The sequence below is a fragment of the Furipterus horrens genome, unplaced genomic scaffold (assembly GCF_987537825.1).
Source record: "Furipterus horrens unplaced genomic scaffold, mFurHor1.1.pri manual_scaffold_9, whole genome shotgun sequence".
NCBI classification, from domain to species: Eukaryota; Metazoa; Chordata; class Mammalia; order Chiroptera; family Furipteridae; genus Furipterus; species Furipterus horrens.
In genome coordinates this window covers 66,352,679-66,364,810 of record NW_028327179.1, presented here as the reverse complement: position 1 = coordinate 66,364,810, position 12,132 = coordinate 66,352,679, and the positions used below count along the sequence as shown (strand labels likewise).

General features: G+C 30.9%; 1 protein-coding gene across 1 annotated transcript in view; it reads left to right on the top strand.

Annotated features, from left to right (window-relative positions):
- Positions 1 to 11,782, top strand: part of PPP1R3A (protein phosphatase 1 regulatory subunit 3A) — a 75,439-nt gene extending 63,657 nt beyond the window's left edge. Inside the window, exons 2-4 of the mRNA XM_090287391.1 lie at positions 4,425 to 4,483; positions 4,579 to 4,703; positions 6,566 to 11,782. Of these exons, the coding sequence (XP_090143517.1) occupies positions 4,425 to 4,483; positions 4,579 to 4,703; positions 6,566 to 8,878 (2,497 nt within the window). The 3' untranslated portion in view covers positions 8,879 to 11,782. The remainder of the gene's footprint in view (positions 1 to 4,424; positions 4,484 to 4,578; positions 4,704 to 6,565) is intronic.
- The last annotated feature ends 350 nt before the right edge of the window (positions 11,783 to 12,132 follow it).

The window sequence follows — 12,132 nt, the reverse complement described above, 5'->3', positions numbered from 1 at the left end:
TAAATAATACTGCATTATATGATTTAAGGTTCACTGAAAATTAATTGTTTCTCCACAAAGTATATTCATTTCTTTACTTTTTAATTTTGAAATTTATATGTTTTAAATTTTTTATTATTTGAACCATAATTAGAAGTAACGTCCTAAACTTTGAAAGAAGTAATATTTGAAGCTTTATAAGACATACAAAATATGAACATTGGGGTGCTTAGGTTCTCTTGAATTGGTGTTTCAGGATTCTTAGGGTATAATCCCAGAAGTAGGATTGCTGGATCAAAAGGCAGCTCCATTTTTAGTTTTTTGAGGAAATTCCATACTGTTTTCCACAGTGGTTTCCATACTGTTTTCCACTGCATTCCCACAAACAGTGCACCAGGGTTCTCTTTTCTCCACATTTTGTCTAGTGCTTGCTTGTTGATTTGCTAATGATGGCCATTCTGACTGTCGTGAGGTGGTGTTTCATTGTGGTTTTAATTTGCCCCTCTCTGATGGTTAGTGATATTGATGAATACCACACAGCAGAAAGAAAGATGGAATTCCTACCCTTCATGACAGCATGTATGTAACTGGAGAGAATTATACTAAGTGAAATAAGCTAGGCAGTGAAAGACAAATACCATACGATCTCACCTATTAATGGAACCTAATGAACAAAAGCAAACAAATGAGCAAAATGAAACTAGTGACATGGAAATAAGAAACTGACAGTGACCAGAGGGGAGGGATTAGGGAGATAATGGGGAAGGCAGTGGAAGGGTCTAATCAAGGAACAAGTATAAAGGACCCATGGACATTAACAACAAACAGGGTGGGGATTGACTGTGGGAGTGGGGCATGGGCAGGGTAGTGGAGAGCAATGTGGGAAAAATTGGGACAACTGTAATTAACAACAATGAAAAAAACATCCAAAATATACATAATTTAATTTATTGGATAGAACCTTTTCTGAAATTAAATTTTAATGAAGAAAGAAGAGAACAATATTATGATAATGTGACAAGAGGTAGGAGAGAAGAGTACAAGGGATGCTGTGCATTTACTCAAGAGCCTTTATTATGCCAAGATTATGTGTCAAGCACTATGTTAGTCATTGGGAAATTCAAAAATAACTCAAGAAACAAAAAGGGGAGACTAGAAACATTAAATATTTCATTTATATCACAATTATATACAAATCTGAGCCTTTTCATCATCAAACATCAAATTTATCTTTTGCTTTATTTTATATGTTTGTTTTAATTATACTCTTTAGATGTAATTGGTCAGGTGATGGATATCTTGAATTTTAGAGTGGAATTTTATTTATAGGTATACTCCAATCTTGGCCATAAAACAACCATTTGTTTTAATTATCTGAAATTAGAATTAATTAATCAGATATTATAAATAATGTAATAAGCACCTACAAAACTACCACTCAAAACAGTAACTGGCTCTAACAATTTCCTTTCCTCATTTCTATCCCCTAACATGCCCCATCTGATTAAAAACATATCTCAAAAATGAAACTTTCTTGTTTATGTAGCTTTTTATTATAGTCTATGTGCTCCTTCGCATATATATTTAAATTATTTTAGTTACTTTTAGCTTAATAAAAAATAACATTCTCTGATGTAATTTTTTGGAACTGTCCATTTAATATTATTTTGGTAAAATTTATTCATATTTTTGTAGCTCTCTGTGGTTTATATAATATTTTTTATGATATGGTATGGTTTTGTGTCTAATCATTTGATGGACATTTGGTTTACTACAAGTTTATGCAGTTGATAGCAATTTTTATCAATTAAGTGCTATAAAAAGAGTACTGCTTATGGTTTTGATTTGCATTTCTCTGTTCTGTAATAATGTTGACCATCCCTTTATGTACTCATTGGCTAAGTGTATTTTGTCTTTCGTAAAAAGTCTGCCTCCTTCCCCTGATTCTATTGAAATTTTTGTGCTTTTTTATTGATTTGTTGGAGTTCTTGATTTGTTAGTAACTTACTTGTGATTATTTTGAGTAATGCGAGCATCTTCTCCCAGTTTGTAATTTATATTTTTCATTATAAAGATATATTTTAATGAACAAATTTTCAATTTTGATAAAGTTAAAATGGTAATCTTTTTTTATAATCTCTGTGTTTTTCTTATTTAAGAAAACATTTTCTACTTTGAGATCTGAAAGATATTTATATATTTTTTCTACTAATAATTTCAAGGTTTTTTTACATTTATGATCATAATCAATCTGGAGTTGATTTTTGAATATATGTTTTGCTAATTTTGCCTTTTCTCATTCTCATAGGAGTTGCCACTCTTTCAATCTCCCTTTCTGAAAGTTGCTTATTTCCCTGCTGTCTGACATGCTATGTTTCTCATATACTGGTTTAATATTTCTAGATGTGTTACTAAGCTTCTCAATTCTCATCTGTCTCTGTGCCAAAGTAATTGCCTTAACTTCATAAGAACTCTTAAAATCAGGTACAGGAGGAACTATTGTAACAATATAATCAATAAAATATACTTTAAAAAATCAGGTACAGGAGGTTCCTCCTTCTTGCTATTTCTCATAAATATTCCAGGTATCTTTAGATTTTTATACTTTTTTAGAATCATATTTTTAAATATTGTGAAAAACTGAATAGGAATATTAATTAAAATCTAATTGAAAGTAGATTAATTTGGGAGAGAATTAATATCTTCATAACATCTCTTTTCTATCTCTGAACATGGTATACTACTCAATTTTTTGAGGTCTTGATACAGTTTTATTCTTTTTCAGTCTTACTGTATTTCTTCTATTAGTTTTTATAGACATTTTATATACTTAAACTTTATTTCAGCTTCTCATTTTTGTATTTATCACTGAATCTAATATTTCCCCCTATATTTCTGTATTTACATGTTTTTATAAGACATCAATATAATAATATACAGTTTGCTAATTAATTATTTGTCTCCAAAATGAGTTAAAAGTAAGTTTCTTCTGTTTTGACACAACCATTCTTAAATTGAGGTATTTTAAAGAATTTAATTTAAAGAACAATTAATAGCATTTTGGTTAGAAAAAACAAAAATGCTTTAAATGGCTAGTTTCCCTCCACAAATGAATTTTCTGCATTGTTATGGAAATGAAGAGGAAACAGAAACAATTAAGTGATATTTAATGGTTTATATATTTATATATGGAGAAGAAAAAATGTGACAGCTTGCAATTGTATTTCACAAAAAAATTGATCTTACATAGTTATTGGTCTCATTAAAAAATATAGATTTATAGATTAAGTCAATATCAATCATTTAAATACTATATACTATATACTATATTTTTTCTAATTAAGTTATATTTATGTAGACACATTATTTTCATTCACAGACCAACTAAAAGGTACCAAATGCTTTCAGTTAACTTTAAATTAAGGATCATAAATACAAACAATAATAAATACCTTCTTAGATAGTCAGTATGAAAGAATTTGTTATTATCTCATGATTTTTTGAACTAGGTTTAGGCTTTCTGGGATTTGGATCACATTTTCCATTGAAAAATAGACTCTATTACATAAATTTATCAGCCATTTCTGACTCTCTAGATTTCTTTTACTGCAGAGTCAGTTGAAACAGAACAAGAAAAATCTGATAGATTGACTTGTAACTATACACACAGTGGGCTTCTTCACTAACTTTTTTTTTTTTTGCTGAATGTTATGGTCAAATCTAAATTTAATAATTCAACAAATACTCCTACAAACAGATTAAATTTTAAAGTAAAAGGTATTTATCTTTTTATATCAGTATCAGAATACAATAAAAAAGGGAATGCAACTTGAAAATATATGCGTTCTTATGAGCAATCTGAAGTCTTGGTTTTAAAATTGGCCTGTAGCAATACACACATAAAATCTTTAACAGTATAAATTTAGCTTCTTTTCAGTTTTTAATAAGTTTATTTCTTCTTCTTTTTTGGAGAGATAGAGCTAATATTATTACAGTCTGACTGAATTTTGATTAAGATGGAACACAAAATATTAATAATTAGGATGGTAGACAACAGTTTCCATGACCACAAATGAACTGTCAGTCATAAAACTTTATCACTTAAACTGAGAGAAAAATATTCTCACTTACAAATATTAAATTTATTAATGATGAAATAATCTACATTTTAATATATTTTTATTTTGGTTTTATAAGTTTTAATATGAACAACATAATCTTATTTAGAAACATGGCATTGTGTAAGTTATTTTTAAATTTTTCTACAATTAATGTATACCTTTGCATCATTTCAAGAGATCAATTTTACTTAAAAATATGCAAAACAATGCAAAAAAATGAAAGTTTATATTATACTTATTTTATTTGAAATTCCTCATGTATAAAAAGTACTTAAAAGATATAACCTCAGAAAAATGTATAACATTTTGTTTTAAATTTAACAGTAAAGAAGAATCATCAGTAACATCATATGAGAATAACTTTGAGAATTCAAGGATTACAGGTAATATTATTTAATTTTTAAACAAAATCTGTTGCTTTTGTTAAAGTCTATGATTAAAACACTCTTACATAGGTACAATTATATTAACTTTTCAGATACCTACATCCCAATAATTGTTTGTTCTCATGAGGAGAAGGAAAACTCAGAAACTGGTAATCAAGATGTAAAAGATGTAAACAGGGAATGTGGTGAAGATAATGAAAAAGAATTAAAGCTTATGGTAAGTGTTCTGTTTGCCACAGTATTAGAGAAGATGAATCCATTTATGCTTCAAAGATGCTGCAATGCCTGCCTTTCAATATCTTCAACTAATGAAATTCACAAATGTGCAAATACAGCCTATTCTGTCCTAGCTTGATCAACAAGGCACTTTGAGTTCAATATGCTGCTTCTGTTCTCTGCAGTGGTAAATTAATAACATTCATTCTTTATCTCTTTTACCAGTAGCTCTGAGTAACAGTTTAGGAATTACAGAAGTGGTAGCACTACTCTGATGTGAATTTCTAATCTTTATGACAAGGGTACACTTAGTGTAAACTTATCTGTAACAATAGAGGGTTGGACTAGATGATTATTAGGGATCTGACCAACAGCATGGCTTTTAGCAGCACTTGTTTTCACTTTTATCTTTGTAAGAATCTCAAAGTTTTATATCACTGGAAAGTAATAAATTACAAAATATGGAGGAACTTTCCTGTGCCATATTTAAAAAACAGGAGTCAAACACAGTATTGTACAATTTAGTATTAATTTTTTTTATAAATTTCACACTTGGTGAACATTAAATCTATTTGGAATTTGGAGGGAGTGGTTTACATATTATTTTTATTTAAAAGGAAGAAATGAGTAAATGAATCACATAATTTATTCTTTATTGTGTATTTGGTTGGAGCTCTTGTCATTAGAACACATAAGTTTATAATTACTTAAGATTAAAATGGCATTTGCCTCTTCAAGTGTCAGGCCTGAAACAGAAAAGAAATAGAGCTCATCTTTTCTCCACACATTCTCCCCTTTCTATAGTGATATGGGAGTTGCATCACTAAAGTATGCAATTTACTTTGTTCTAACTTTAAGAAACTACAAAGTTGTCACCCCTTGTGAGAATTCTTACCAGCAGAAAGTTAACATTACCATTTTTCAAACCACAGAATATAAAGAAAGGGCCCTGAAAAATTACATACTTCACAAATACACCTCATTACAATGAACAGGCTCAAATATAAAAGTTTGTTTAGGAGTTACTGAGATTGTATGCCAATAAATGAACAGGGAGCTGTAATTTGGAAGCTAATTTGCTCTATGCTGACATTAATGCATAAAACAATGAAGCTCTATAATAGATGGAAATACAACCAAATCTGTAGAACCCACAGGCATTGGCTTACAAGACAGCTGTGCAGTTGACAAGTAGCATGAGCCTTATGTGAAAAGAAGGGGAAAACGTAAGATTTGCATATAATTATTGAGATCATGCAAATGTCAGTTATGAGGAGAAAAAAAACAGGCATCTCACTGTTAAATCTTGACAGTTGGCATCACTGAAGAGCTCAAATACATTTGAGTCCCGTTGGCAGAAGGCCATTAAAACAGAATTTTCAGAGACATTAACTCTCTCACTTTTCTTTGAGTGACGTTTTGCTATTAATAGTTTGGAGAGATTTTGCAGAAAACATATTAATAAGAGAAACTGTAATAGGGGCACCTACAGCAAATGTGAATGCAGCAAGGGGCACCCAGAAAGCTACTCTCTCATTGATTAGCATGGAGCTATCAATGTGTATATTCTAAGTGATGAGAAAGCGCAATGACAAGCAAGAATAGTTGAATAATACAATGTGTTTCTTGTAAGCTGAGAAGGAGAATGATTAATTTTGGCCCCTTTTCTCATTAATCTCATTTCCAAGTCATAGCCTATAAAGATCTCCCCAAAACATCTAGCTTCCAGAGTTTGTACTAAATCCCTAAATGAAATGAATTCAGAAAATACCAAGTAATTAGTAGCCAAGTTAATGAAACCTACCTGATTCATTTTGTATATTTAAAATCATTTGGTCATTATTTCTTTTTTTATTTCTTAAGGCAAATCAACGCTTAATCGAAAGCCCTGCTTCTAAAGATGAAAAGAATATATTTTCAACAGATACCGTCAATTTTCAAAATAAAGCTGAGGGATTAGAGAAGAAGCATATTCATGATGAAGTATACATTGACTTGCTTAAAAGGACTTTGTCATCAAATTCATCACCAGAAAGCTCTTTAAAGAGAGATTTTTACCACAATGAAAACTTTTTCTCAGGAAATGAGTGTAGTCATCAACCTTCAAAGGAAATTACTTCAGATATGAGAAAAATAAAGACATCATTGAGAAATATTGACAGTGATGAATTAGTGGAATTACATATCAGTATCAAAGAAGTATTTCATGATAATGCTAATCCAGCTCAAAAAAGAGGCAGAGTACAAATATCTTGTCCCTCCTCAGATCAACTAATGGCAGAAAATCTTAATAAAAAACATGAAGAAGAAGCTATGAAAATTAAAATAAAAGATTGGGGATGTTTAAGAGATTTAGATTCAGATTTCCATTTGGAGGAATCAATACAAAGAGGATCGTCCAGGAAATATTATGGTAATGGTACAAATGAGAAGGAGAAACACTTAGGAGTTAATGAAAAACAAAGCAAAAGTCTTCAATCAATATTACACAACCGAGAGAAGATGAGCCACTCTGAAATAAGTGTGAAAAGAATCAGAGCTAGTAGCAGAGAACTAACTGTTCTGCCAGGTAAAGATACCACAACTCCTGACCAGGCAATTAGAATAGATTTATTTCAATCACCAACAGGAAATCTAAGTTGGGAAGAAGCTGTCTTAACAACCCCAGAGTGTGAGCTCTTGACTAGTAAAGGCACAACTTTAGGAAAGATGCCTGGTCGAGTTTGTTCAAGAAAAAGGAATGTTCTGAGGGAAGATTATCATTTCCAAGTTGAAGAAGAAAATTCATATTGGATTGATCCTGAAGATCAGAATAAGAACAAAGAGTATAAACAACGATGGAATTTTCTGGAAGGTCAGGAAAAAGCAAGAGAGAGTAGGACAAATACAACAGAGCAGGTCAAAGAACAAGCAGATTGTGAAGACATGTGGGAAAAACGAGGTAATACAAAGAGTTTGAATGCTACTCCTATAGAAGAATTGTTTACCTTCCAAGAAACTGAGAGCTGTGAACTGTCTTCTCTAGCAGATCATATTACTGAGAAAGCAGGAATAAGTACAGCTTATGTAATTAAGACAACATCAGAAAGTGCTCTAGAAAGCATGTCTGCTAGAGAAAAAGCAATAATTGCCAAGCTCCCTCAAGAGACAGCACAAAGTGACAGGCCCATTGAGGTAAAAGAAACAGTGTTTGATCTACATGAAGGGAGAAATGATGATTCACATTATACCTTTTGTCAAGGAAATAAAGGAGGTGTAATCTATGACAATGATTTTGAACAAAAAACATGTTTAGATACTTATAATGTACATGTAGATGAAATGAAGAGTGAAGAAACCCTGCTTATGTTCAACCCTCCAAAGAAATGTGGCTTTGGAAATATAACATGTGCAGAAGAATCCTTACAGGAAATTAGAGGCAATGAAAAGGCAGACTCAAAACTAAATTTGCATTTGAGAATGTTACCAACAGACAAAAAAATATTTCCCAAAAATAGAGATCATGGGCATGTCCAAGAATTATCAAGAGAAGTAGATTTAAATGCCATGATTAATTCTGCTTTAAACTCAGACCCTAATAGACTGTCTGAGTATGGCTCTCACATTTCCAATTACCATGTTAAAACTTCAGTATCATCTTATGAACAGGCAGTTGCTATAGAGAATACAGTTACTACAATGACTCTCCAATCTATTCCTTTAAAATCAGAATATAATTGTAATCCATCAAGTGAAATCAAAGGTATTGAGAAATACTCACATCCTTGGGATATACCTGAAGAAGTTTCCAAACATTCAGGAATAATGACATCAGTTTGTAGAAGTGGAAAATGTATAGATCAGATTTTCCAACAAGGAGAATGCAATTTGAAGAAATATTTAGGGCCAATGATTTTAATCACTGAAGATACTGAAAACAAAGAAGAGGCAAGGCATAAAAATGAAGTATTGCTAAACTCTGGACAACCGGTGTGGTCTTCAAGTGACAAGGAATCTGAGAGCTCTGATTCTGCTAATCTCCGTGCCCAAGAATGTCATATTCAAAGCAATGAATCTCTGTTTTTGAAGTACACCAACTCAAAAATATCTTATTTCCTTTTGTTTCTGATATTTCTTGTAATCACCTACCAGTATGACTTAATGATCAGCTTGGCATTCTACCTTTTTTTATGGTAGTGCCTATCTTGGGAAGGAGGGAGGCCAAAAAAGTCTGCCAGAAAAAAGTAACCTTGGCAAAATTTTCTTCAAAGATAAGCTTTTCAACCTCAAACATTTGAATTGGTGAAAAGACTATTCATTGTTCAATGAGTCAGTGCAGTTTTCTCTTAAATGATGATTTTTTTAAAAATGCATATGAAGTTTGCTCCTTCAATAAGTAATTATTCTATATAGCACCATTATGTTTGGATCATTAATCGCCAATATGAATGTGAGCTCTGAAGCATGTCAAGTTGAAATTAGGTACAACTGTTGCTCCTTAGCAGTCTATGAAGTTGCAATGATTCGCGTCTCTTCACTACTTAAAGTGCCATTTCTTGCATTCATTTCTCTTGCAGTAAAACTCCATTTTTTCCCCTAAGACTATTTTTCCCTCTATGTTTTTTAAAAATAGATAAAACATTCAGTAATGACCATGAAATTTGTATTTGCCACTGTATAATTTATCAGCACATTTTGATAGATCAAATCTTTCAAATTCAATTTAAAATTTTAAGAACACACATGTATATTAAAATATGTAAATTTAAATTGAAGAAACACATTATTTGCTTGAATTAAATAATAGTTAATACACATACATAGCTTTCACCTCCTTTATACCTTCAAAGTCAAGGCATTCATGAGTCAAATCTGACAGACAAACAATCAGCAGATGATCTTTCAATTCTACAAAATTTTGTGAATGGTCTTTAAGCAGCTTTTTTCTCTTACAAATGGAGACTGTGTAACATAGCTGAACAACTTCAGTGTCAACTGTTATTCAGAGTTGAAAATTTTGAAGTTCTACAAACATTGCTTTAGAATGAATTAGTTCCAATAAAGCTTTAAATAATAATAATAATTTTAAAATACTTCCAAAGGAATTATCCTAATTTTTGTCCTCACACAAATTTTAATTTTTTTCTCATTAAAAGACAATGAATTTGTCCTCAACATGCATTTTGATAACAACTAATCATTAGTGATATTTATTATATAACTATCAGGTTGTTAGTTGATAACTCAAATTTTAAACTAAGCAGATAAGTAGATATGGAAATCTACTGAAGGAGAAATCAGTATGAAGTGTGGCTGTTATTATTATCTATGACTTAAGTCTGTGAAATAATGAAATTAGTCATTTTAGTCACATGGGGGTAATGCAAATACTTACTGAAAGACTACTATATGAAAAACCCTGTGCTCTGTTTTATGGCAGAGCACTCCCTTTGATTTCCATAATTTTTATTCCGTACACAACTATTTCTAAATCCCCTAATTGCATCCTGTCTCAAGTCCCACTAAAATTAAATGCTTGACTTTAACTTTTTAGTTAAACAAACACAAAAATCTTGAAGTAAAGCTTAGAGAAATATTTAATTGAGAAAGTACACTTTTATTAAATATAAGTGGAATATCGTAGGTCATACCTAGAATGTTATCTCTCAAATTGCTATTCTGCTAACTTTGTTGGCAGATCTAAATTACAATGGTGGTAAGGTTAACATTTCTTCAGTTCTTAATAGCTTGGGTTTTTTTTTTCTTTCTACCTTTAATATTTCTAGTCAAAATATCATATCTTTTTAATGCAAAGAATGCTACATTACTTCATTATAGGTGTGTGGACAGTAATTATTCCCTTATTCACAAAAAAAATGTAATCCCTTTTATCTCTTTTGTTTCACTTTTGGTAACATTATCTTACTAAACATTCTCATGCATATTTGTATTATGACAACCAAATGATTTAAATAATTGTGTATTTCTCTGCCTGCAATTAAAAAATATGGTGATTCAATAGACTTCCCAAATGTTACTTATAATGCATTTGAAATAGTCATAGACATAAAGACTATTGCTAGATGGAAAGGTAGATTTCTGAAACAAGACTTAGTCGCATCACCATGTTGAACAAGAAAAGTAGATCTCAGGAAGACATGGCAAATCATGGTTAATAAAGATTTGATTGTGAATCATCATGACAAGGATGTTCTCTGCAAGCATAACTGCCTTTGCTGTGTCTTTCAAGCATTGGTTAAGAGCTAAAAGAGAGCATGGCATTAAAATAAGCTAAAATACATTTCACATTTACTTCTTATAGTGGGTAAGAAATGTGATATACTAACCATAACCTTTTATCTTGTTGGGCTTCTATCTGTTAGAAAAAGAACTCTAAAAAATTAATTGGCAAGTCTAGCAAGTGCAGATAGTAAAATTATCTTAAAAATTCACATTTGTATAAGCCAAATATATTTTTCACTGTAAGAAGAAAGAAGTCATTGAAATGATATTAATCTCTCAACATTTAAGAACACTGAATTAATGTAGTTGTGTTTCCCTCTGAGCCTCAAATTATATCATATAAAATATATATATAGATATTCTGTCATAATTTTGTGAGATAAACAGGATTATGTTTTATTTTTCATCTTAAATCAGTCTGTTGATTAAATATACACACCAAATATGGGAAATAAATAAAATACTTTATTTCTTCTAAATAGCATTCATGTTGTTTTCTTAATAATTTCTTTGAGTTATGAATATTATGACCAGGGTCATTGTCTTCTTTATTAGGCTCACATTTTGCATATCCATAAATCAAAACTGACAACAAAGCAAAAGAAAAACTAACAGGACTAATACAGATGCAGGCAGGATGGTTGTGTCATCTCTAGGGCCAGTTCATCTATTTATTTCTCTTATCAAGATCTCTGATCATTCTTTCCCTTTTTATTGAATGAATATAGAAATTGAACTATGCAACAAGACTCACCTTTGGTTATTAGTCCTGTCTTAGCTAGTTCTTATGGAATGGAAGAATAGAATCTATTCTAATTGTGCAGCAAGGTAAGAAAGACATATGACCAGCCATGCTTTTCCAGTCGTCGTCGGCTGCCGTCCGTCTCAAGAGACGATGGTGTAGCTTCTTAAGAGTCTATCTGCACCGCCGAGAATGGCTGTGCAGTCCGACTCGGGAGTGCTTTTCCAGTATATGTACAGTTATATACCTATATGAAGAGAACAGCTATAAAAGGCTCTTTTCATTAATTTGATTAAATTAATTATTTTTCTATTTTCAAAAGTAATTTATAATACTTTATGGCAACATAATTTTTATATTTTAAAAACATATTTTAACATTAAGCCAATGTATCCATAACTTTACTGAAACCTCTTTAAAACAGTAAATTAAATTTTCACTAGATTTTCAGCCTAGCTTTGAATGA